Here is a 27,354-nt window from a genome sequence, read left to right as displayed (position 1 = left end):
TGATCTCAACTGATTATTGCGCTGAGATCTGATCTCATCTGGTCATTGTGCTGAGATCTGATCACATCTGGTCATAGTGCTGAGATCTGATCACATCTGGTCATTGTGCTGAGATCTGATCACATCTGGTCATAGTGCTGAGATCTGATCACATCTGGTCATTGTGCTGAGATCTGATCACATCTGGTAATAGTGCTGAGATCTGATCACATCTGGTCATTGTGCTGAGATCTGATCACATCTGGTCATTGTGCTGAGATCTGATCACATCTGGTCATAGTGCTGAGATCTGATCACATCTGGTCATAGTGCTGAGATCTGATCACATCTGGTCATAATGCTGAGATCTGATCTCAACTGATCATTGTGCTGAGATCTGATCTCATCTGGTCATTGTGCTGAGATCTGATCACGTCTGGTCATAGTGCTGAGATCTGATCACATCTGGTCATTGTGTTGAGATCTGATCTCAACTGATCATTGTGCTGAGATCTGATCTCATCTGGTCATTGTGCTGATATCTGATCTCATCTGGTCATTGTGCTGAGATCTGATCTCATCTGGTCATTGTGCTGAGATCTGATCTCATCTGGTCATAGTGCTGAGATCTGATCACATCAGGTCATAGTGCTGAGATCTGATCACATCTGGTCATAGTGCTGAGATCTGATCACATCTGGTCATAGTGCTGAGATCTGATCACATCTGGTCATTGTGCTGAGATCTGATCTCAACTGATCATTGTGCTGAGATCTGATCTCATCTGGTCATTGTGCTAAAATCTGTTCTCATCTGGCCATTTTGCTGAGATCTGATCACATCTGGTCATTGTGCTGAGATATGATCTCATTTGGTCATTGTGCTGAGATCTGATCACATCTGGTCATAGTTCTGAGATCTGATCACATCTGGTCATTGTGCTGAGATCTGATCACATCTGGTCATTGTGCTGAGATCTGATCACATCTGGTCATAATGCTGAGATCTGATCTCAACTGATCATTGTGCTGAGATCTGATCTCATCTGGTCATTGTGCTGAGATCTGATCACATCTGGTCATTGTGCTGAGATCTGATCACATCTGGTCATTGTGCTGAGATCTGATCACATCTGGTCATAGTGCTGAGATCTGATCACATCTGGTCATTGTGCTGAGATCTGATCACATCTGGTCATAGTGCTGAGATCTGATCACATCTGGTCATTGTGCTGAGATCTGATCACATCTGGTCATTGTGCTGAGATCTGATCACATCTGGTCATAGTGCTGAGATCTGATCACATCTGGTCATAGTGCTGAGATCTGATCACATCTGGTCATAATGCTGAGATCTGATCTCAACTGATCATTGTGCTGAGATCTGATCTCATCTGGTCATTGTGCTGAAATTTGATCACATCTGGTCATAGTGCTGAGATCTGATCACATCTGGTCATTGTGCTGAGATCTGATCTCAACTGATCATTGTGCTGAGATCTGATCTCATCTGGTCATTGTGCTGAGATCTGATCTCATCTGGTCATTGTGCTGAGATCTGATCTCATCTGGTCATAGTATTGAGATCTGGTCATAGTGCTGACATCTTATCACATCTGGTCATAGTGCTGAGATCTGATCACATCTGGTCATTGTGCTGAGATCTGATCTCAACTGATCATTGTGCTGAGATCTGATCTCATTTGGTCATTGTGCTGAGATCTGATCACATCTGGTCATAGTGCTGAGATCTGATCACATCTGGTCATAATGCTGAGATCTGATCTCAACTGATCATTGTGCTGAGATCTGATCTCATCTGGTCATTGTGCTGAGATCTGATCACATCTGGTCATAGTGCTGAGATCTGATCACATCTGGTCATAGTGCTGAGATCTGATCACATCTGGTCATTGTGCTGAGATCTGATCTCAACTGATCATTGTGCTGAGATCTGATCTCATCTGGTCATTGTGCTGAGATCTGATCTCATCTGGTCATAGTGCCGAGATCTGATCACATCAGGTCATAGTGCCGAGATCTGATCACATCAGGTCATAGTGCTGAGATCTGATCACATCTGGTCATAGTGCTGAGATCTGATCACATCAGGTCATAGTGCTGAGATCTGATCACATCTGGTCATTGTGCTGAGATCTGATCTCATCAGGTCATTGTGCTGAGATCTGATCTCTTTTGATCATTGTGCTGAGATCTGATCTCTTTTGTTCATGGTGCTGAGATCTGATCTTATCAAGTCATTGTGCTGAGATCTGATCTTATCAAGTCATTGTGCACACATGCATAGACTCATTGAACAACAATCTGTGTGAGGTATGGGCAGTGTCGGACTGGAAGATGGAAAAACTGAAGAAATCCACCTGCTGGCCAAGTAACCCTGTGTTATCACTTCCAATAGAAACCTGCAGCAAGTCTTCACTGTGAGCAGCAACACCTGATTACTGCAGCTTGGATCTCAGCTTTTCCAGCTCCCAGTCTGACACTGGGTATGGGGACATCCAGTAGTTGGTGCTTCATGGTAAAGATTATAAATAACTTGTCAGTCTCACCCCTTGAAGTCATGCAGAAGAACTCGCTCCCCCAGCAGCTCCAGGAATTCCACAAAGGCCGCACTCTCCTGGATGGTGCTAAACAATTCCTCTTCCGTTGTCTGAAGAACAAAGAATAACTGGAGGACATCAGCAAGACCGCGTTCAATTTTCCTCACTAGACACCGAAATACCAATATTCCTTCCCAACACCAAAATACTGACACCAGCAGCCTTCACCAGACACCAAAACACGGACACCAACACCCCTCAGCAGTCACCAAAACACGGACACCAACACCCCTCAGCAGACACCAAAACACCAACACCCCTCACCAGACACTAAAACACTGATACCATCACCCCTCACCAGACATCACAGCACTGACACCAACACCCCTCACCAGACACTAAAACACTGATACCAACACCCCTCACCAGACACTAAAACACTGACACTAACACCCCTGCCCAGACATCAAAGCACTGACATCAACACCCCTCAGCAGATACCAAATACTGACACAAACACCCCTCACCAGACACCCATTATCAGACACCAAAACACTGACACCAACACTCCTCACCAGACATCACAATACGGAAAACAAACAACCCTCACCAGACATCAAAACACTGACACCAACACCCCTCACCAGACACCAAAACACTGACACCAACACCAGAGCTGTCATCAGGGCATCACAACCAGTATCCCTGTGAGGGGATTCCATTGACTGCCCCCCCCCCCTCCCCCTCCCTGCTGAGTAGCATAAATTTAACTGTTTCCAGACAAAGCAACTACACAGTTCAGGAATTCCACGCTGAAGTACTCAAATGGTGTGCATTTTTTTCAGTCACAGAGGTGAGTGCCTCTGTTATCAGCTCATTAAGTCACTGGTTATCCAGACCAGTTTAGCTTAGCTAAACAAAAGGAAGATTTTGTGTTGGTTATAAGCTAATTGTTTTTGTAATAGCTGAGCAACAGGTCAGATTACACAGCAGTACAAAGCTTCTACATGGCAACAACCCTCACCAGACACCAAAACACTGACACCAACACCTCTCACCAGAAACCACAACACCGACACCAACACCCCTCACCAGAAACCACAACACCGACACCAACACCCCTCACCAGAAACCACAACACCAACGACCTTTATCATACCCCAAACTGCAGAGTCTCCTTATAAGTCACCGATTTATCTCACCTGTCCCGGCTTCTGGTAGATGACACCAAATTTGAAATTATTGCTGATAACGTGTTCATCAAAGGAGACGATGAGACGTGACGCCTGCAGAGGAGGAGAAAACACAAATATTAAGGATAGCAGTCAGAGCTAGACAATCCCCCATGGTCACATGGCAGCTATGCTATCACAGATCTTGTCAGAGTCACATGACTCAAGAAGGATGATCGGTTGGTTGGTTGGTCGGCTGATGTATGGCCACCTTTACACTAAGAGACTCTCTTCTTTGCTACTAATGTTCTATTCCTTATCCGTACTACACATACAATTCATTATATCATAAGTATTTTTTTCGCTTCAGGTTTGCTTTAAGTGAGAGGGATATGGAGGCTGCTATATTTATTTCCTTTTAAAGTGGACCAGAACTCAGAACTTCCCTCTGCTCTAAAAGATATGCAGCAGCATAATAACCTTTAACCCTTTCCCAGTCAAGCAGGTACTAGGAACAGTATTGGACATCTTGTCCCCGGAGAAGCAGTGGGGAGGGGCGCTGACATCATTCCTCCCTCCCCCCACATGGGCCCCCCTCCTCTGCCTCCCTGCAGAGCTGGAGCAGCGGTCGGTGTGTAATTACTCACGCGATCGCTCGCTCCATGCCACGTGTCCCCCGTCGGAAGCCGCCTCCTCTCTTCTTCCTGTTTCCTGTATGACGCATGATTACATACGCATCATACAGAGATTGGGCGGCCAGAGAGGTGCCTGCTGCCGGAGGGGACACCACATGGAGCGAGTGATCAGGTGATTACACAACACACCACTGCGCTCCAGCTCTGCAGAGAGGCAGAAGAGGGGGGGCCCATCTGGAGGGAGGATAATGTCCGGCCCCCCGCCCTGCAGTGGCACCTAACCTGCTACCAATACTGAGGCAACGATATCGGCTACCTATACTGGGGGCACCTATACCAACTACCTATACTGGGGCAACTATGTCTGATATCTATACTGGGGGCACCTATACCAACTACCTATACTGGGGCAACTATACCTGCTACCTATACCAACTACCTATACTGGGGAAACTATACCTACTAATTATACTGGGGGTACCTATACCAACTACCTATACTGGGGAAAATATACCTGCTACCTATACTGTGGGTACCTATACCTACTACCTATATTGAGGCATCAATGCCTGCTACTTATACTGGGGCACCTACACATGCTACCTATACTGGGGGACCTATTCCTGGCTACCAATACTGGGGGACCTATTCCTGGCTACCAATACTGGGGGACCTATTCCTGGCAACCAATACTAGGGGACCTATTCCTGGCTACCAATACTGGGGGACCTATTCCTGGCCACCAATACTGGGAGACCTATTCCTGGCCACCAATACTGGGAGACCTATTCCTGGCCACCAATACTGGGGGGCCTATTCCTGGCTACCAATACTGGGGGACCTATTCCTGGCAACCAATACTGGAGGGCCTTTTCCTGGCTACCAATACTGGGGGACCTATTCCTGGCCACCAATACTGGGGGACCTATTCCTGGCCACCAATACTGGGAGACCTATTCCTGGCCACCAATACTGGGGGACCTATTCCTGGCTACCTATACTGGCTGCACCTATACCTGGCTACCTGTATTGGGGCACTGTGCCTGCGTGGCCCTGGCTGAGCATGTCCAGCACATGCGCAATACGAGCGTCCAGCACATGCGCAGTACGAGATGGCCAACAACTGGCTGTTGCCGAAATTGAAACTGCAGGGAACTGGAGGATCATTCTGTGACGGCGCGGGCACAGGGCGGCTGCAGGGGGCTGGTAGAAGCTCAGCTAAGTGAAACTCTTTTTATTTTTTTCAGTTCACTTTAGTCGCCAGGGGCTACAAAATCCTGCAGTAAATCTAGTGTGCCTACTTCCTGCTTTCATGGAAGCAGACATATTGTTAACATCCTGTGTCTACCAATTAGCTCTCTGAGGTGGCATGCAGCTGTTACAGCTGAGGGATCAAATTACAACTTGTGCTTAGTCACAGATGAGGAGGAATCTCTGAGGGCCCATTCACACTAGAAGCACTTTTCTGAGCGTTTTGTGATTGAATAGCGTTTTTTTTAAATTGCTCCCATTCACTTTCATTAAAATCGCGTTAAAAAGCTCTGGAAAATTTTGCGAAAATTGTGTCGATTTTTCCACAATTTTTACTGCGATTTTAATGCAAGTGAATGGGAGCGATTTTAAAAACCGCTAATTAATTGCAAAACGCTCATAAAAGCGCATCTAGTGTGATTGGGCCCTTACTCCATACAGGGTGCATGTCTATCTCTTTACCTTCTGCCCAGTACAAGAGTTCAGGTCCACTTTAAACAGTACCAGTTGCCTGGCTGTCCTGCTTGGCTATATAACGACCAAAGCCCGGTGCTAATCATACACCTGGCATTGCCAAGCTCCATGGCAACTGCACAAACACCACCCAAATAAACTTATTGGCACAAATACCCCAAGGAGTTCCTGAGTAATTCGTACTGTAACTCTAGATGGGACAGCCGCAGTTTCGGTATAATTGTCCTTCCAGTCACCAGCTTCGGCACAGTGTCCCTGTCACATGACACCACAGCAGGGAGTTTCCAGATGTATATGATATAGGGAAACTTGTATTTCTCATGGGAGTCGTGTGTAAGAGGCAGAGATGGATTAAGATACAATGGGGCTCTAGGCAAGGTAGCAGTTTTTACTCACCGCTGATGGTCACCTGGCTTTTTTAGTTAGATTTGGTGGGGGTTAGCACCCTCCAGGCCCCTAGACTCTCTTCAGGCCCTAGGCAACTGCCTAGAATTGCCCTGTGGATGATCCGGCTCTGGTATGAAAGTGTGGAACAGGCAGAGTGTTGCGGGTTCAGAAAACTGAAGTTAAACTGAAAACTGAATTTAGCCTGAATACCACATTCTGCCTGGTAATTCTGAATGTAATTCCGACTTCTGTGGTTTATTGCAAAGCCCCCATAAAGGCTATCTTCACCTGCATAAAGGCTATACCAGCCTGCATGGGTGACAAGGGGTTAAAGAGGCTTGGGAGTAGAGATGGCTCGAACCTCCGATTTTCGGTTCGCGAACTTTGAAAGTGAACCTCCGCAAAAAGTTCGGTTCGCATGAACTTTTCGAACCGCAATAGACTTCAATGGGGAGCCGAACTTTGAAAACTAGAAACATTTATGCTGGCCACAAAAGTGGTGGAAAAGATGTTTCAAGGGGTCTAACATCTGAGTTTTTGCATGGCGGACTGGGATACACGTCAAAAGTCCCGGGGAAAAATCTGGATTTGACGCAAAGCAGCAATTTAAGTGCAGAAATCACATTGAATGCTAAATTGGAGGCCTAAAGTGCTTTCAAACATCTTGCATGTGTATACATCAATCAGGGATTGTAATTAGAGTACTGCTTCACACTGACACACCAAACTCACTGTGTAAAGCACTGCAAACAGCTGTTTGTGTAGTGACGGCCGTGCTGGACTGGTGCGCACCATGGCGAGATTGCTCTTCCTCGGTGATATCAAGTAATGTCTGACTGCCTTATCAACTTTTGATGGTTCTTTCTCTACCATTGTTAAAGCTTACACCTATTTTTTTAAATTACTTTTTCTGCTGGCTGTTCAGTACCTTTAACGAGAATTTATTATGGAGGGCAAGTCTGCTATTCATTCAACTGTGTGAAACTTGATGGTACTTTCTCAGTACCATGGTGACCACGGGTAATGGCCGGGGAATCAGGGTTCGATTCCGGTCCAGAGTGAGAGCCTGAGAAATGGCTACCACCACACATCCAAGGAAGGCAGCAGGCACGCTGTGGGCAAAGGAGCAGGAACGGCTACCACAAATCCAAGGAAGGCAGCAGGTATGGCATGCAAGTCCCGACTCAGGGAGGTAGTGACGAAAAATAACAATACAGGAGGACTTAAGGCCCCGCTGTATATGAGACAAATCAACTTAAAATCATTTAACGAGAATCTGTTATGGACGGCAAGTCTGACATCCATTCAAGTGAAAGGTATGCACTGACTGCCAGGTATAATACAATGTGCAGTCACAGATGCAGTGAAAGGTATGCAGTGACTGCAAACAGCTGTACGTGTAGTGACGGCGGTGCTGGACTGGGGCGCACCATGACGAGAGTGCAGGTGATGGCGTCTTTCCATCCCATATGGTCGCCGGGCTGTGGCAGCTCAATAACGGAACAGTGACTGTCCAGCTGATCGAATTTGGTCTGTCCACAATAAAGCAACGACCTTATTATCGTGGAATGTGCCCTGCATGGAGACTGGGTCGGGAACCAGTGGGTCCCGGCTGGGCTAGGACCCTGTCTGCATGAAGTTTGTTGTGCTTTTTTGTGCTGCTTGTCCTCCGGTTGCAGTTTGTGCTTTGTCATCATGTGCCTTTCGTAAGGAAGTTGTCGCTACGCGGGTTTTGGTCTTTCCATGGCTCAATTTTTGGTGGCAGAGGTTACATATGGCATTGCTCTCATCTGAGGCAGACACACACAAAAAAGTCCACACCGCTGAGCCCTGGGGTGATGGCACTTTGGTGGTGGCGGCCGACTGAGTGTTAAGTGGGGTGCCAAAATCAGAGCAGGAGGAGGAAGATATGTCACACTTCCGTGCGGAAGCTGAGGAAGATGAGGTGTTCTGTATTAAATAGTCAACTACGTCCTGACAATATTGGGGGTTGATGGCACGTGCCTTCTGAACACTGTACTTTGGTCCATGGCCTCACGAAATCACGACAGCACGACCTCAAACAGACCTGCCAGGTGGCCTGCCTCTGCCTCTTTTGCCCATATTGGGGGGATGAAGTGAAAGGTATACACCTCTTACATATTTCTAAATATTTTATTACATCTTTTCACGGGACAACACTGAAGATTGGCAGAGTGTCATATCTTCATTAAATTATATACAGTACGATCTCATTATAGTACACAAGTGATATAGTAAACCTCTATAGTAAACAATGTATGGGGGATACTCTGTATTGTATGAAGTGATACAATGTATGGGGCGATACTCTGTATTGTATGAAGTGATACAATGTATGGGGGATACTCTGTATTGTATGAAGTGATACAATGTATGGGGCGATACTCTGTATTGTATGAAGTGATACAATGTATGGGAAGATACTCTGTATTGTATGAAGTGATACAATGTATGGGAGATACTCTGTATTGTATGAAGTGATACAATGTATGGGAGATACTCTGTATTGTATGAAGTGATACAATGTATGGGGGATACTCTGTACTGTATGAAGTGATACAATATATGGGGAGATACTTTGTATTGTATGAAGTGATACAATGTATGGGGGATACTCTGTACTGTATGAAGTGATACAATGTATGGGGAATACTCTGTATTGTATGAAGTGATACAATGTATGGGGGATACTCTGTATTGTATGAAGTGATACAATGTATGGGAGATACTCTGTATTGTATGAAGTGATACAATGTATGGGAGATACTCTGTATTGTATGAAGTGATACAATGTATGGGGGATACTCTGTACTGTATGAAGTGATACAATATATGGGGAGATACTTTGTATTGTATGAAGTGATACAATGTATGGGGGATACTCTGTACTGTATGAAGTGATACAATGTATGGGGAATACTCTGTATTGTATGAAGTGATACAATGTATGGGGGATACTCTGTATTGTATGAAGTGATACAATGTATGGGGCGATACTCTGTATTGTATGAAGTGATACAACGTATGGGGGATACTCTGTATTGTATGAAGTGATACAATGTATGGGGCGATACTCTGTATTGTATGAAGTGATACAATGTATGGGAAGATACTCTGTATTGTATGAAGTGATACAATGTATGGGAGATACTCTGTATTGTATGAAGTGATACAATGTATGGGAGATACTCTGTATTGTATGAAGTGATACAATGTATGGGGGATACTCTGTACTGTATGAAGTGATACAATATATGGGGAGATACTTTGTATTGTATGAAGTGATACAGTGTATGGGGGATACTCTGTACTGTATGAAGTGATACAATGTATGGGGAATACTCTGTATTGTATGAAGTGATACAATGTATGGGAGATACTCTGTATTGTATGAAGTGATACAATGTATGGGGGATACTCTGTACTGTATGAAGTGATACAATATATGGGGAGATACTTTGTATTGTATGAAGTGATACAATGTATGGGGGATACTCTGTACTGTATGAAGTGATACAATGTATGGGGAATACTCTGTATTGTATGAAGTGATACAATGTATGGGGGATACTCTGTATTGTATGAAGTGATACAATGTATGGGGGATACTCTGTATTGTATGAAGTGATACAATGTATGGGGGATACTCTGTATTGTATGAAGTGATATAATGTATGGGGGATACTCTGTATTGTATGAAGTGATACAATGTATGGGGGATACTCTGTATTGTATGAAGTGATACAATGTATGGGGGATACTCTGTATTGTATGAAGTGATACAATGTATGGGGTGATACTCTGTATTGTATGAAGTGATACAATGTACGGGGTATACTCTGTATTGTATGAAGTGATACAATGTATGGGGCGATACTCTGTATTGCATGAAGTGATACAATGTATGGGCGATACTGTGTATTGTATGAAGTGATACAATGTATGGGGGATACTCTGTACTGTATGAAGTGATACAATGTATGGGGAGATACTCTGTATTGTATGAAGTGATACAATGTATGGGGCGATACTCTGTATTGTATGAAGTGATACAATGTATGGGGATACTCTGTATTGTATGAAGTGATACAATGTATGGGGCGATACTCTGTATTGTATGAAGTGATACAATGTATGGGGCGATACTCTGTACTGTATGAAGTGATACAATGTATGGGGGATACTCTGTATTGTATGAAGTGATACAATGTATGGGGTATACTCTGTATTGTATGAAGTGATACAATGTATGGGAAGATACTCTGTATTGTATGAAGTGATACAATGTATGGGAGATACTCTGTATTGTATGAAGTGATACAATGTATGGGAGATACTCTGTATTGTATGAAGTGATACAATGTATGGGGGATACTCTGTATTGTATGAAGTGATACAATGTATGGGGGATACTCTGTATTGTATGAAGTGATACAATATATGGGGAGATACTCTGTATTGTATGAAGTGATACAATGTATGGGGGATACTCTGTACTGTATGAAGTGATACAATGTATGGGGAATACTCTGTATTGTATGAAGTGATACAATGTATGGGGGATACTCTGTATTGTATGAAGTGATACAATGTATGGGGGATACTCTGTATTGTATGAAGTGATACAATGTATGGTGGATACTCTGTATTGTATGAAGTGATACAATGTATGGGGGATACTCTGTATTGTATGAAGTGATACAATGTATGGGGAGATACTCTGTATTGTATAAAGTGATACAATGTATGGGGCGATACTCTGTATTGTATGAAGTGATACAATGTATGGGGGATACTCTGTATTGTATGAAGTGATACAATGTATGGGGGATACTCTGTACTGTATGAAGTGATACAATGTATGGGGGATACTCTGTATTGTATGAAGTGATACAATGTATGGGAAGATACTCTGTATTGTATGAAGTGATACAATGTATGGGGAGATACTCTGTATTGTATGAAGTGATACAATGTATGGGGCGATACTCGGTATTGTATGAAGTGATACAATGTATGGGAAGATACTCTGTATTGTATGAAGTGATACAATGTATGGGGGATACTCGGTATTGTATGAAGTGATACAATGTATGGGGCGATACTCTGTATTGTATGAAGTGATACAATGTATGGGGGATACTCTGTATTGTATGAAGTGATACAATGTATGGGGGATACTCTGTATTGTATGAAGTGATACAATGTACGGGGTATACTCTGTATTGTATGAAGTGATACAATGTATGGGGTGATACTCTGTATTGTATGAAGTGATACAATGTACGGGGTATACTCTGTATTGTATGAAGTGATACAATGTATGGGGGATACTCTGTATTGTATGAAGTGATACAATGTATGGGGAGATACTCTGTATTGTATGAAGTGATACAATGTATGGGGGATACTCTGTACTGTATGAAGTGATATAATGTATGGGGGATACTCTGTATTGTATGAAGTGATACAATGTATGGGGAGATACTCTGTATTGTATGAAGTGATACAATGTATGGGGCGATACTCGGTATTGTATGAAGTGATACAATGTATGGGGCGATACTCTGTATTGTATGAAGTGATACAATGTATGGGGGATACTCTGTATTGTATGAAGTGATACAATGTATGGGGGGATACTCTGTATTGTATGAAGTGATACAATGTACGGGGTATACTCTGTATTGTATGAAGTGATACATTGTATCGGGTTCAGTGTTTGCAGTCAGTTGCGGGTTCAGGTTACCCTCATGGATTCTCACCTTCGGATAGAGAACAGGATGAAATCGATCCACATTCACGTCTTCACAGACCAGCTGAAAAACAAGGATTAGTGTGAGAATTGTGCGTCTAATGCCCACAGAGATAAAACCTCACTGATCCCCCCCCCCCCAGCATTATACTCAGGTATACAAGACTAGGCCGTCGAGCAGATAAGTCGAAACCAGCCTTATCAGCCTGCCGACAGACTGTACACACTGGCAAACTGTCGTCTGAAGAAATCAGGCGTGTGTGCGCGCCTTTAGCTATAGACCCTGATCAAGCATGTAGCAGATCAGGTGTTTCTGACATTGTCAGATCTGACAAGATTAGCTGCATTCTTGTTTTTATTGCAGCCAATTAGATTAGCAGGGCTGCCAGTCAACTGGTATTGTTTAAAAGGAAATAAATATGGCAGCCTCCATGAGTGGAAGTATTTGTCAAAGTTTCACTCTGCCTGTAAGGGGCAGGATGTGCTCTGCATGGAGACTGGGCTGGGAACCAGTGGGTCTCGGCTGGGCTAGGACCCTATCTGCATGAAGTTTGTATGTTCTCCTTTTGCTTGTGTTGTTTTCCTCTGGGCACTCTCGTTTCCTCCCATATCCCATAAACATAGAGCTGTAACACATGCTGTCCAGCAGTAGGTGCCCCACCACAGTGTGGCGCCCTATACACCTGCACAGATTGCCAGTACCGGCTGGATTTGGGTACCCTATTTGTACATAATATTTCTGATAAACACAGAATGATAATCTGGAGATATGTGACGAGATACGGAGGAGAGGCGGACTTACTTTCGCCATCTGGACGACGTTTGGGAATTCGGTCAGGCAGGAGATGGGAATGACATCGTGGTATGTCTGCGACTTCGTCCTGGAATGGGAATAACAGTAGTGATGGCAGAAATATGGTTGTACATATTACCTCTTTAAAGGACACCGGAGGTGACAGTAAACTAATTAAATAAACAATTGTATCTATCCTCCTTCTTCTAAAAATGGCTTTTTAAGATATTCCACAGTTTCATTTTATATTTAAATCTACTTTTTAAGTTTTTACTGTTTTTGCTCAATGACACATTCATTGAAGCATGTCAGAGCTAAAATATATGAACTACTGACACTTTGTATCTCTTTCCTGCTCTCAGAAGCCATTTTCTGCTAGGAAAGTGTTTTAAGGTGGCCAAACATCAAGCCACTTGGCGGCTGATCGAACATCCAATTCGATTATTATAATCGAATTGGATGAAAATCAGTGCCGCCAAGTTCACGCCCGACCGGCAATGCAACCAGTTTCGGGATGAAAATTGGTTGCATTCTCGATTGCGCATGTTGCAAGATGTTGCTTGATTGGGCGCGTGGCGGTAACGGCATGCAATTTCCCGATGATCGACCAATGTAAGGAAACTCCCAACATAAACACCAAAAGAGCCACCTCAATAACATTGCCTAGGATGTAGTAAACCACTGACATCAAAAGAGAAAAGCCAGCCATATGGCGAACAACATATAATCAATGAGACAATTATCTCAAGCTATTATATAAATGTTTTATTTATTAATAGAGAACAATTCTATAAAGACAATTAAAAACACAAAGTTCAGCACATGTGGACATAATGATACACTGTAATATATATATTGTGATACATAAATCTCACAATGACCAATACAAAAATATATAAACCTGGGGTCTAACGGAAAGAAATCTGAGTATAATCACCTGGGCCACAAGAACCAATGTCCTGACAAACACACATGGGGAATAATAACCCACTCAAGGTAAATGATGTAGAAACATATAAGTGTAATAGATATGTAGAGACAGGGAAATTGGAACCCAGAACCTCCGTAAAACTAATGCAGTATAGAGACTTTCCTCTGAAGAAGCAGCAGTTCAGATGTGATACATGTGAGGGACAGCACAGCGGACGTCTATTTCCTGGGGTGTCTTTCTGGTAAGATAGTCTCTATACTGCATTAGTTTTACGGAGGTTCTGGGTTCCAATTTCCCTGTCTCTACATATCTATTACACTTATATGTTTCTACATCATTTACCTTGAGTGGGTTATTATTCCCCATGTGTGTTTGTCAGGACATTGGTTCTTGTGGCCCAGGTGATTATACTCAGATTTCTTTCCGTTAGACCCCAGGTTTATATATTTTTGTATTGGTCATTGTGAGATTTATGTATCACAATATATATATTACAGTGTATCATTATGTCCACATGTGCTGAACTTTGTGTTTTTAATTGTCTTTATAGAATTGTTCTCTATTAATAAATAAAACATTTATATAATAGCTTGAGATAATTGTGTCATTGATTATATGTTGTTCGCCATATGGATGGCTTTTCTCTTTTGATGTCAGAGGAAACTCCCAACGTCACACACTCACGCCTTTACTATGAAACCACGTGGGGCGTGCGGGTATGGAGAGGAGAATGCACCCAGAAGCTAGCGGGGGACAAGCGTAGGCCGCGGAGAGGTAATGTATACCTTGCACGGGGCACTGGGGGGACATTGACTTTAGGGGACAGAGGCCAATGCGACGCACAAGGCCGATTACCGAGAGATTTCATGCTGAAATTGATTGGGAATCAACCTGCGATGTATGAGCAGCTGACAGATCTCTCTCTTATCAGATTCGATAAAAGAGAGATTTGTCTCTTGGTCAAATCTGCCCATACATCGCTAAATGTATGGGCACCTTTATAGCTGTTATTTCTAATCAGTAAGGGTCACACTGTAGTTTGAGCCAGTCCTGACTCAGACAGGAACTGCCACTTACATACCTGATGTTTAACTCTTTCAGGCAGGAAAAGAAAAAAAGGAACACAGCATAGTTATTTGTGTGCTAGGCACTGTACATACACATGTCTATCTCATCGTGTCACACGTCACCTCGGGTATCCTTTAATATTGTCAAAAAATAAGCAATTGTATACATTATGTTATTTTCACTACAGCACCTCTTTAAAGGACAACTGAAGTGAGAAGAATAAGGAGGCTGCCATATTTATTTCATTTTAAACAATACCAGTTGCCTGGAATTCCTGCTCTCATCCTCTGCCTCTAATACTTTCAGCCATAGCCCCTAAACAAGCATGCAGCAGATCAGGTGTTTCTGACATTATTGTCAGATCTGACAAGATTAGCTGCATGCTTGTTTCTGGTGTGCTTCAGATAATACTGCTGCCAGGCAACTAGTATTGCTTAAAAGGAAATAAACATGGCAGCCTCCAATTCCTTCTTGCTTCAGTTCCCCTTTAAGGGCTCTCCCGTGCACACGTGTGAGGAGGCGGGGCTGGAGACATGCTGGCCATCCCCCCCACCTCTCCTGCCAGGGCCCCAGCTGGCAGGGCTGCACAGAGCAGGGCGTAGTTGTGGAATTGGAGACACGTTATGTAATATGTACCGCAGTAGCAGGCGGAGGTGTTCCTGGTCTCCGATGACATCATACTTCATGGAGAAGACGAGATGACCCAGCGCTGCGTCCACCGTGTAATAGTTGAAATGTTCCTGCAAACACAAGATCATAGATATGACAAGTCCTGTTCATGTATTCTGGGAAGGGACAAGCGGGGGAGGGGGGTGTCACACGAAGCCAGGGGCGTAGCAATAGCGGCTGCAGAGGCTGCGAACGCCCCGGGCCCCTTGGGCCCTCCCTCAACCGCAGTATTAGCTCTCTATTGGTCCTGTGCTCATAATAATCACTTCTATAGATGCTTTGGATAGTGGTTATCATTAACAAACTGTCCCCATCCCCTATTTGTACCTCTGATACTGTGGCTAGGAACACACTTAGCAGAAATGATAGCGTTGCGGAAAACACAGCGTTTTTGCCGCTAATGGTAGTCAATGGGCCGCATCAAAAAAACACATATAAAAAACGCATATGTGTTTTTTTAATGTGTTTTAAATGCTGGTTTTGTTGCATTAGTTTTCAAAAACGCATTAAAAACACACATAATGAAAGTCAATGGCAACGCGATGTAATGCGTTTTGTGTGCGTTTTTCAAGTGTTTTTATTTTTTTAATGTTTTCTGATGTATTTCCGCTTCCTGTTGTCTTCCTAGTGATTTGCATAAACCGCAATTGAAAAACACATGGAAAATGCATACAAAACGCATAGGCAAACCGCAAAAACGTAAAAACACTTGAAAAATGCTAGAAAAGCGCATATGCAGAAAAAAAGCGCTTATGCAGAAAAAGCGTAAATGCACAAAAAACATACACACAGAAAAAAACGCACGTGACTGAAAACTTGACCTTTCACGCACAGCATGTGTTCACTCAGCCTGTGGTTGTCCTTGGTGAGCTGTGTCAATTGTTACGTATAGAGTGCTTGGGGGGCCCCATGTAAAACTTGCACCAGGGCCCATATAACTCCTTAGCTACGCCACTGCAGGAAGCCCTCCAGTGCGATGGAGGTATGTATTCAGCCTGCCGCTGCCACTAATAATTGCAGGAGGGGAGCGCAAAGGGGAGAGCCCGAGGTGAGGGAGGGGGCCCTCTCCCTGCCAGTGTGCAAAGCTCTCCCCTTATGTTGCAACCCCTCCTGCCCCCAAAAAGGCCCTGAGCGCCCCCCCGGCGGTTGCAGGGGTTGCATCCCCTATTGCTACGCCAGTGGACAGGGAGCATCCTCTGCAGGGCGAGGATATCTTACAGATGGTGTCATTCACTAACCGTACAATCTGATCCTGAGGCCGACTTCACACTGCAAACTGGCGTCAGCAGCGCGTCACGTCCGCCACACCGCACCGCCAAAAACAGTAAGTTAGTATGCGGTGTTTCCTGTCTGGCCACGAGCCAAGCAGGAAGTGATGTGCGCTTGCAGTCACTTCCTGCTTCAGGGTATGCGGAAGTGCACGGAAGCGTATTGTAAAAAACTACTTCCACGCACGCACGTCAACTTTTTTAAAACCCCACATCGCCATAGAGTAACATGACTTCAGGGCCGACGCAGATCGAGTCAGGCCGTGGCGGATCACTCTCGGCAACGTAATTCTGCGCTAGCGTTAGATTAGGGATTTCGGGCGCAGCGTACCGTAACGTGGGAAGTATGAACTTCCCTATAGGGTCTAATTAGGCTGCGGTAGCAAGGACGGCAATTTGCCGCGACGCACCAGTGTGAAAGGGCCCTGAATGGGTTTTTTTATTTGTTTTTTTAACATAAGAAAATGTTAGTAAATTAGCAGTTTTGTGATTGGACGCTTCTACAACTATACAAACATCAATGCAGTTCCTCCTTATCTTTGTACACTCAGCCTGTCAGGGATCATCTCACCTTCCCCAGGAAATGCTTGCGGTATAGCCTGGCCGTATGGTTACTCTCCAGCTTCACCTTGGCACTCGGAGATTGAACGCTCTCTGGATCCGGCAAGGAGCTCAGGTCGTGATTGGTTCCTTCGATCCAGTAACCCCCAAACTGCGGCAGAAGGATGAGGGGGAACGGACCCTCCCGGTTGAGGACCTGAGGGGTATAAGAATGAGATAATAAGAGGAACTCCGTTCATACAAAAACTCTCCTCACGAATGAGACATGCTGCATCCCCGCTCCTCCATACGCAGTTATGTCGGGCATAAAATCAAAAATCAATTCTTTATTTTTATCTGGTAAACAAGTAATAAGGTTGCTAACCAGGCAATCCAAAAATTAAAATCACTATTCGTTTCTTGTTGATAAATGATCATTGCCTAGTTTACCTGACTCTTATTTGGTACATTGCCGCACAAAGAAAGTTGCAGGGAATGCTGGGTTGTCTTTTTTTCGCTTCTCTACTTTCCCCTCAGACTTAACTAATGCAGCCTGATTAGGCTGAAGCCTCTTTCCCTCCTATTTTCCCCTCCCACACCTCTGTTCCTCTCTGATTGGCCAATATTTCTCATGCTGAGACAATACACTTTCTATTGCAGAGCTGGGTGGGAGTGCCTGAAGACTGGGAGGAGGGCGGGCAATGCATACACAATCGGGCAGAGGAGAGTAAGGCCACATACACACATCAGACCATAGTCTTTTGAAAATCAAAGATCACAGACCAATTTTACCCCCTTCCATGTAGTATGAGAGCCATACTCTACACAGTCTATTCTATGGAGCTGAACTCCACATCAGACAGAAATCATTGCAAGATGCTGCAGACACAGATGCTGTAGACATTCAAAAGATCAGTTTCTGCAAAAGACCCGTTCCTGCAAAAGATCCATTCCTGCAAAATGCATTCAAAGTCTATGATATCTGCAGATCCTCATACACACCTTGTTTAACAGACATTCATCTGCAGATCAGATCCACCAGGATGGATTTTCAGATCTGCAGATGATTGTCTGATCTGCAGATGAATGTCTGTTAAACAAGGTGTGTATGATGATCTGCAGATCTCATAGACTATGAATGCGTTATGCAGGAACGGATCTTTGGCAGGAACTGATCTTTTGTGTCTGTACAGCATCTGTGTGTGCAGCATCTTGCAAAGATTTTTATCTGATGGGGAGTTCAGCTCCATAGAAAAGACTGTGTAGGTATGGCTCTCATACTACATGGAAGGGGGTAACATTGGTCTGTGATCTTTCATTTTCCAAAGACTATGGTCTGATGTGTGTATGAGCCTTAAGGGAGCAAATGACATCAGGCTTTGCTTCGAAATAGACACAGTTAAAATGGAGAATATTAAGAAGGATTTTCTATTTTTTTTACTATAGAAAAATCACTAAAATCAAAACATGGATAGTGCAATACACATGTTATGCAAGTAGAGCAAGTATTTACTTATATGTTTTTTTTCTGAGAAAGTATGGCTGACAGCTCCTCTTTAAACAGCATGACACTGAATAATGCACACATTACATACATTCTCTGTTAGCTGATGGCTGCTATATGAAGGGTCTTACCTCATGGACGCTGGGGTACGGGATGTAATCCTCCTCTGTCTGTAGGAGGAAGGGATAGACAATATAATCACTGCAGGAAATATGGAAGAATGTAAATCCTCAAGTCCCTTCTCAAAGTGGCACTGTAGTAGAATACACTAAATGTATCAGGAAACCCACTTTTATGGTCTATATCTATATATTGCTGTATATTGGTATGTGCTCCGCCCTCCCAGTGATGCTAAGACTAGGCTGTTTACTATGTAGAACTTCTTCTGCCAGAGCATTCTGGGAGACCAGGCATATTGGGTACTGGGTTTGAAACTCTCAGTAAACAAACATTCTGCAGAGGTCACCTGATAGGACTAAGGAAGCCGCTGCCTACAAAATGCAAATTGGGGTAGGGAAAGTTTGTACAATGGCCAGGGCTGCCAGGCAACTGGTATTGTTTAAATGGAAATAAATATGGCAGCTTGCATATCCTTCTTGCTACAGTTGTCCTTTAACATTTAAAAATAAGAAATATATCTATTTACATGGACGGCAGGAGCGGTTCACCCATGATGCCAGGTGAACGGCATGCATCAGGCGGCGGAGACAGGACAGCGGCACCCTGTAGAGGAGCATATACAGGAAGTACTTACTTCCTGTATATGCACTGTTACCAGGGGAACCACTCTCCTATTTCTTCATCATAGCGGCTGTTGATCTTATGTCTGTTAGCGAGAGGAGGACTGGGGAATGTCGTAGAGGGGGCGGCCGCAGGGTAGGGAGGGGGGAGCAGGCTGGCTACCTACTGGCGGCACCTACATACCTGGCTAACCTATACTGGGGGCAAATACTGTATACTGGTTAACTATACTGGGGGCAACTATACCTGGCTAACCTATACTGGGGGCAACTAAACTGGCTGCCTATACTAGGGGCAACTATACTGGCTGACCTATACTGGGGGCAACTATACTGGCTGCCTATACTAGGGGCAACTATACTGGCTGCCTACACTGGGGGCAACTAAACTGGCTGCCTATACTGGGGGCAACTAAACTGGCTGCCTATACTGGGAGCAACTATACTGGCTGTCTATACTGAGAGCAAGTATACTGGCTGCCTATACTGAGGGCAACTATACTTGCTGCCTATACTGGGGGCAACTATACTGGCTGCCTACACTGAGGGCAACTATACTGGCTGACCTATACTGGGGGCAACTATACTGGCTGCCTATACTGGGAGCAACTATACTAGCTGTCTATACTGAGGGCAACTATACTGGCTGCCTATACTGGGGACAACTAAACTGGCTGCCTATACTGGGAGCAACTATACTGGCTGCCTATACTGGAAGCAACTATACTGGCTGCCTATACTGGGAGCAACTATACTAGCTGTCTATACTGAGGGCAACTATACTGGCTGCCTACACTGAGGGCAACTATACTGGCTGCCTATACTGGGAGCAACTATACTGGCTGCCTATACTGGGAGCAACTATACTAGCTGTCTATACTGAGGGCAACTATACTGGCTGCCTACACTGAGGGCAACTATACTGGCTGCCTATACTGGGGGCACCTATACTGGCTGCCTATACTGGGGGCAACTATACTGGCTGCCTATACTAGGGGCAACTATACTGGCTGCCTACACTGAGGGCAACTATACTGGCTGCCTATACTGGGAGCAACTATACTGGCTGCCTATACTAGGGGCAACTATACTGGCTGCCTATACTGGGAGCAACTATACTGGCTGCCTATACTAGGGGCAACTATACTGGCTGCCTACACTGAGGGCAACTATACTAGCTGCCTATACTGAGGGCAACTATACTGGCTGCCTATACTAGGGGCAACTATACTGGCTGCCTACACTGAGGGCAACTATACTAGCTGCCTATACTGGGAGCAACTATACTGGCTGCCTACACTGAGGGCAACTATACTGGCTGCCTATACTAGGGGCAACTATGCTGGCTGCCTATACTGGAAGCAACTATACTGGCTGCCTATACTAGGGGCAACTATACTGGCTGCCTATACTGGGAGCAACTATACTGGCTGCCTATACTGGGAGCTACTATATTGGCTACCTATACTGGTGGCTACTATACCTTGCTGACCTATACTTGGGGCACCTATACCTGGCTAGTAACCAATACTGGGGCAACCATACCTGTCTAACCTATACTGGGGGTGCCTATACCTGGCTAGTAACCAATACTGGGGGCATCTATGCCTGGCTACCTATACTGGGTGTTAAGCTTGGGGGTGTAATCTCCACAGTCAGCATACAACACATAAGCTGACGTGAAGGAGGTACACACACCAGCACAAGGGATCAGGATATCCCCAGTTTAGTGGAGGAGAGGACTGACTCCAATAGGAGATTGTGGTGCACAGAGCCGGTGCAGATCTGAACAGCCACAAACACTTTCGTAATAACGTCTCAGCGCAAAGTAGCGCTGAGCGCATAAACCAGGACTGAGGAGATCAGGACAGGTAGACAGAATGAACGCTTGCTAGCTAGCGATTACTTAGCGACAGCAAGCGTCCAAAACCAGACAGACTGGAATGAGGCAGCCAATGCGTTGCGGCGATGGCGTGCCTCACAAAGACAGGACAGGAGAGACAGGAAATAGCAGGATCGAGATAGATGAACGTAACACAGATAAATATACAATAAGTATGTTTTCCTAGCGTATTACAATTACAGCTATCAATGAAACTATTCGTAACGTCTGACTAACATATGTATATATTGGCAATGAACCGATATATGACATAAGCAGGAACTCTGACTAAGACTGAAGTAATACAGGGAACAGGACTCAGAAGGATTCGCTATCTCTTCGCAGAGATGAACGCAATCCACAAACAGGACCAGGAACAGGATTCAGAAGGATTCGTTATCTCTTCGCAGAGATGAACGCAATCCACAAACAGGACCAGGAACAGGATTCAGAAGGATTCGTTATCTCCTCGCAGAGATGAACGCAATCCACAAACAGGACCAGGAACAGGATAACTAGCTCAGCACGGGTGTTCACGATACGCGCAAACTACCAAAACGTGCTGGAAAACTGACTAACTGAACACAGGAAATAAACAGTTCGTGTACGTATATATCAGCGACACTGATATATTAACGTAACACGAATACAAGGAAAATAACAAAATGCGCAAGTATGCGTATATATTGGCGATGAACTAATATATGACACAAGACAAGCAAGTAGCAACTTCTAGAACAAGAGCAGAACTAGGAGGACTCGCTGACCCCTTCGCAGGAGTCAGCGCAGTCCACACGGACCAGGAACGAGGTGGGGCACGAGCAGAGTAACAGATAGAGTCTGAAACTATGGTAGCCCATGAGGCATTGCAGGAAGCAGTTCTTTATACTGAGGTCATCCAATGGGAGCAGACCTGCAGACTCCCACACAAGTGAATGGTAATTAATCACAGGCTGATAGCAGGAAAAGGCAGACAATGATATGCAGCCTGCAGGAAAGGGACTGCCCCTCCACTGCAGCAGACAATGTTTGTTTACACAAAAGCATATTAAACTGTCATTAACTTCAGAGCGACTGCAGATGGAATCAGCAACTAGTTTAAGTGCAAACCAAACTATGCAAGCAAATGCATGTAATGACATTAGAACTGTTTGGTTTGCAATACCACTGCAGTCAGCAGTAAACGCTGCAGAAGCGATCATAACACTGGGGCAACCATACCTGTCTATCCTATACTGGAGGCAACTATACCTGACTAACCTATACTGGGGGTGCCTATACCAGGCTTCCTATATAGGGGGCACCTATACCTGGCTACCTAACCACCTATACTGAGGGTGGAGTTTTTTGGGTCGCACCACAGCCATAGGGAAAATTGTTGGGTGTTGTGCGATCATTACAAATCAGAGGGAGGCACATCCTCACAAGTTTGCCTTAGGCAGCAAAAAGTCTAGACCTGGCCCTGGGGGGAAAGAGGGACTGGGTTCCCAAAGAGGAACTGTCCCTCCAAAAGACGGCCAGTTGCGAGTTATGCATTCGGTCCGATCAATACTTTTGAGGTCATAATTGACCGAGTCTGATCAAAGCATCTGCTGGAAGAATCGACAGGTGTATGAGTACTTTTAGTTCCGACCCCCCCCCCCCGACCCCCGACCCCTTTCTGAGATATGTGATGTACCGGAAAGGAAGGAAATGTTCCTCACTTATCTTCAGCTGAGTAAACACTCTTGCTGGCTGTATTCAGGCAGTGTAATCCTCCTCTTCTATGGCTATTAATTAACAGACTGGCACCCCTCCAATCCACACAGAACTCTGCTAAGTACTCATCTGTCTCTCTCCTTGTTCCTCATCTGCTGCCCCTCTCTGCCAAACTCTCTGCTGGCTGCCAATGCCCCAGAGGATCCACTACAGACTGACTACAAACTGCAAACTGGCTACAAACTGCTGACTCCAACCTGCAAACTGACTACAAACTGCTGACTCCAACGTGCAAACTGGCTACAAACTGACTACAAACTGCAAACTGGCTACAAACTGACTACAAACTGCAAACTGGCTACAAACTGCTAAATGCAACCTGCAAACTGACTACAAACTGGCTAGAAACGGCAAACTGTCTATAAACTGACTACAAACTTCTAACTGGCTACAGACTGCTAACTCCAACCTGCAAACTGGCTACAAACTGCTAACTTAAACCTGCAAAGTGGCTACAAAGTGCTAACTACCAACCTACAAACTCCAACCTGCAAATTGACTACAAACTGCAATTCCAACCTGCAAACTGCGAACTCTAACTTTCAAACTGGTTACAAACTGAAAACTTCAACTTGCAAACTGGCTACACATTGCTAACTCCAACCTGCAAACTGATTACAAACTGCTAACTCCAACCTCCAAACTGACTACAAACTGTTAACTGGCTACAAACTTCTAACTCCAAAGTGCAAACTGGCTACAAACTGCAAACTCAAACCTGCAAACTGCTAACTCTAACTTGCAAACTGGCTCCAAACTGCTAACTCTAACTTGCAAACTGGTAACTCCAACCTGCAAACTGGCTACAAACTGATAACTTCAACTTGCAAACTGGCTACAAATTGCTAACTCCAACCTGCAAACTGACTACAATCAGCTAACTCCAACCTCCAAACTGAATACAAACTGCAAACTGGCTACAAACTGCTAACTCCAACCTGCAAACTGCTAACTCCAACCTGCAAACTGGCTACAAGTTGCTAACTCCAACCTGCAAACTGGCAACAAATTGCTAACTCCAACCTGCAAACTGGCTACAAACTGCTAACTCCAACCTGCAAACTGGCTACAAACTGCTAACTCCAACCTGCAAACTGACTACAAACTGCTAACTCCAACCTCCAAACTGGCTACAAACTGCTAACTCCAACCTGCAAACTGCTAACTCCAACCTGCAAACTGGCTACAAATTGCTAACTTCAACCTGCAAATTGGCTACAAACTGCTAACTCCAACCTGCAAACTGCTAACTCCAACCTGTAAACTGACTCCAAACTGCTAACTCAAACCTGCAAACTGCTAACTCCAACCTGCAAACTGCTAACTGGATACAAACTGCTAACTCCGACCTGAAAACTGCTAACTGCAACTTGCAAACTGGCTACAATCAGCTAACTCCAACCTGCAAACTGCTAACTCCAACCAGCAAACTGGCTACAAACCAGGGTTGCTTGGACACCCCTGATCATGGATTTGAGTGATCACAATCAGGACTCCCCCCCACTTCCGAATTGGTTGTGATCAGGGATAGAAGCGTAATACCGATTCGAATGCGGTTTTGAGTTGAAATTCCGCATTGAATCCGGAATTAGGATTTCCCGCTGACTTTAGCAGTTAATAGCAAAGCCTCCTTACATGATAGAAACACCAAATTTGCAGGGTATGTTAAGTAGAACAGTGGGAACAAGAGCAAAACATGTTTTTAAAAAGACCTATTAGTTTTTGAGAAAATCGATTTTAAAGTTTCAATATTTACTTATTTTGATTGAAAAGTGCAGAAAATATTTTTATTTTATGGTTGGGATGACAAATAAGTGAGGAGAGAGGAGAGAGGACTGACTAGATACATTCTGTAAATGAGTGGCATGACCTATACAGAGCAGGCCAACAAAACATGTCTACTTTCACAAATCTAACTTCATTTCATTTTGAATTGCCACAATTCTTAAGCTTAGAATTAATGATGCATGTAACCAGGCCAGTTACCATTTGTGTGTCTCCCCATCACCAGAGTCTGCTTTATGTCATGTTGAGGATTCTATTGATCTTATCAATTTAGATAGGATGCCTGGGAAAGCCTCCTAAGGGCCCTTTTCCACTAGCGCGTTTGCGCTAGCTGAATCGCAAAACCGCAAACCGCTAGCGATTTTACAATCGCTACGGTTTGCTTTTTAACATAGGAATCGCGGTAGGTCATTTCCACTACCGCGATCCATTTTTTACTTGATCGCGATCGCGCCGCGGAGCGACTTTTGCCGCGATTTTGCTATGCAGTGCATAGCATAGCAAAATCGCGGCCGCAAACGTCAGGAAAACGGCGGGATTGCGATTCAGCAATCGCTAGCGTTCAGCGCGAACGCTAGCGACTGCTAGTGGAAAAGGGCCCTCAGTAACAGTTAAGGCATCTAATTACATTTATGTTTGCTAAAGAATGTTTCTCCTCTGTGTGTCAGTGTATATAAGCTGTGTTTTTCAGTTCTGGTCAGGAACCAGTCCGACAAAGGCTTTTTATATGTCGAAAGCTCACTGTTTATCCATCTCTAAGTTAGCCAATAAATGGTATCATCCTGATTCAAAACTTCTTGCATTTCATTTTGTGTGAGAGAGCGGACATATAGATTATAATATAGAAAAAATATTGTGGAAAATGTTACAGAAAAAAAAATATAATAATATTACTATGAAACAAATACCTTGAGAGGAGGAGGCATCGAGTATCTCTGTTCATCCATTCTACAGCCCTGAAACATAAATCAGTCATCACATATACACAGCTTATGTTTATATATTTAAGTATTTATATAGCACTGACATATTACGCAGCGCTGTACAGAGTACCGTATATTGCCTTGTCACTAACTGTCCCTCAGAGGGGCTCACAATCAAGTTCCTACCATTATCATATGTCTATGTATGTATCGTGTTAAGTGAATGCATTGTAGTCTAGGGGGAAGCCAATTAACTTCTCTGTATGTTTTTAGGATGTGAGAGGAAACCAGAGTGCCAGGAGGAAACCCACACAGACACAGAGAGAACAAACAAACTCCTTGCAGATATTGCCCTGGCTGGGATTTAAGCGGTAACCACTACGCCACCGTGCTGGCTGGCTAGCATGTTGGCTGTATGTAAAAAGCGCTAGGTTGATGAAAACACACAGGAGTGATTACAATTTCCACAAATCACAAGCGTTTGCCTGCAGCATTTTTGGAGCAATAGCGCTTCATTAAAAGTAAAAAGTATAGGATGACTGCAAAATAGTGTTTCAATCACGTACGCAAAGCAATTTTACACCAATTTTACTACCCCCCCCCCCCCCTCCTACACTTTTACTACCCCCCACAACAAAAAAGGACACCACAAATTGCAATCATTGTACAGATAACAGATTGCTAGCATTAAATGCAAAATCTCTATAAAATTCCCAAAGATTACTGCTAGAATCACAACAAAAAAAGAGCTTAGTGATTGCGCTTTGCAATTTCTAGTGGGCCCATTGGCTGGGTAGTGTAAATGGTTAAGGGCTCTGCCTCTGACACAGGAGACCAGGGTTCGAATCTCGGCTCTGCCTGATCAGTAAGCCATCACCTATTCAGTAAGGAGACCTTGGGCAAGTCTCTCTAACACTGCTACTGCCTATAGAGCGCGCCCTAGTGGCAGCAGCTCTGGCGCTTTAAGTCCACCAGGAGAAAAGCGAGATATACGTGTTCTGTGTCTTGTCTACTACACATCTATAGTACTACAGAATCTGCATAAGTGATATCTATACTGTTGAAAGGACAGCTGAGCTGGGGTCTCATGGAGGTACGAGAGGTCAGATGAGGCCCAGGCTGGCCAGACAGCCGTCTAGAGGGTCAGACAGACACCAGGAAGGGTCGGAGGGGGTCCCGAGGGGTCAGACTACAGTTATTTAGGGTAATATGATGACTCTACAGAGACAGGCGGCCGCGGATACAAAATATGTCAGAGA

At 44.4% G+C, this 27,354-nt stretch overlaps 1 protein-coding gene across 12 annotated transcripts in view; it reads right to left on the bottom strand.

Annotated features, from left to right (window-relative positions):
- The window catches only part of RAP1GAP (RAP1 GTPase activating protein), a 339,663-nt gene that overhangs the window by 36,341 nt on the left and 275,968 nt on the right, over positions 1-27,354 (bottom strand). For all 12 annotated transcript variants that reach the window (XM_068241700.1, XM_068241701.1, XM_068241706.1 and 9 more), the window contains 8 exons: positions 26,081-26,128; positions 19,139-19,177; positions 17,535-17,720; positions 15,663-15,766; positions 13,037-13,115; positions 12,245-12,298; positions 3,742-3,825; positions 2,549-2,649 (listed from right to left, as the gene is read on the bottom strand). In XM_068241700.1, coding sequence (XP_068097801.1) covers positions 2,549-2,649; positions 3,742-3,825; positions 12,245-12,298; positions 13,037-13,115; positions 15,663-15,766; positions 17,535-17,720; positions 19,139-19,177; positions 26,081-26,128 — 695 coding nt within the window. The remainder of the gene's footprint in view (positions 1-2,548; positions 2,650-3,741; positions 3,826-12,244; positions 12,299-13,036; positions 13,116-15,662; positions 15,767-17,534; positions 17,721-19,138; positions 19,178-26,080; positions 26,129-27,354) is intronic.

Source organism: Hyperolius riggenbachi, chromosome 6 (genome assembly GCF_040937935.1).
Source record: "Hyperolius riggenbachi isolate aHypRig1 chromosome 6, aHypRig1.pri, whole genome shotgun sequence".
NCBI lineage: Eukaryota > Metazoa > Chordata > Amphibia > Anura > Hyperoliidae > Hyperolius > Hyperolius riggenbachi.
This window is presented reverse-complemented; position numbering and strand designations above follow the sequence as displayed.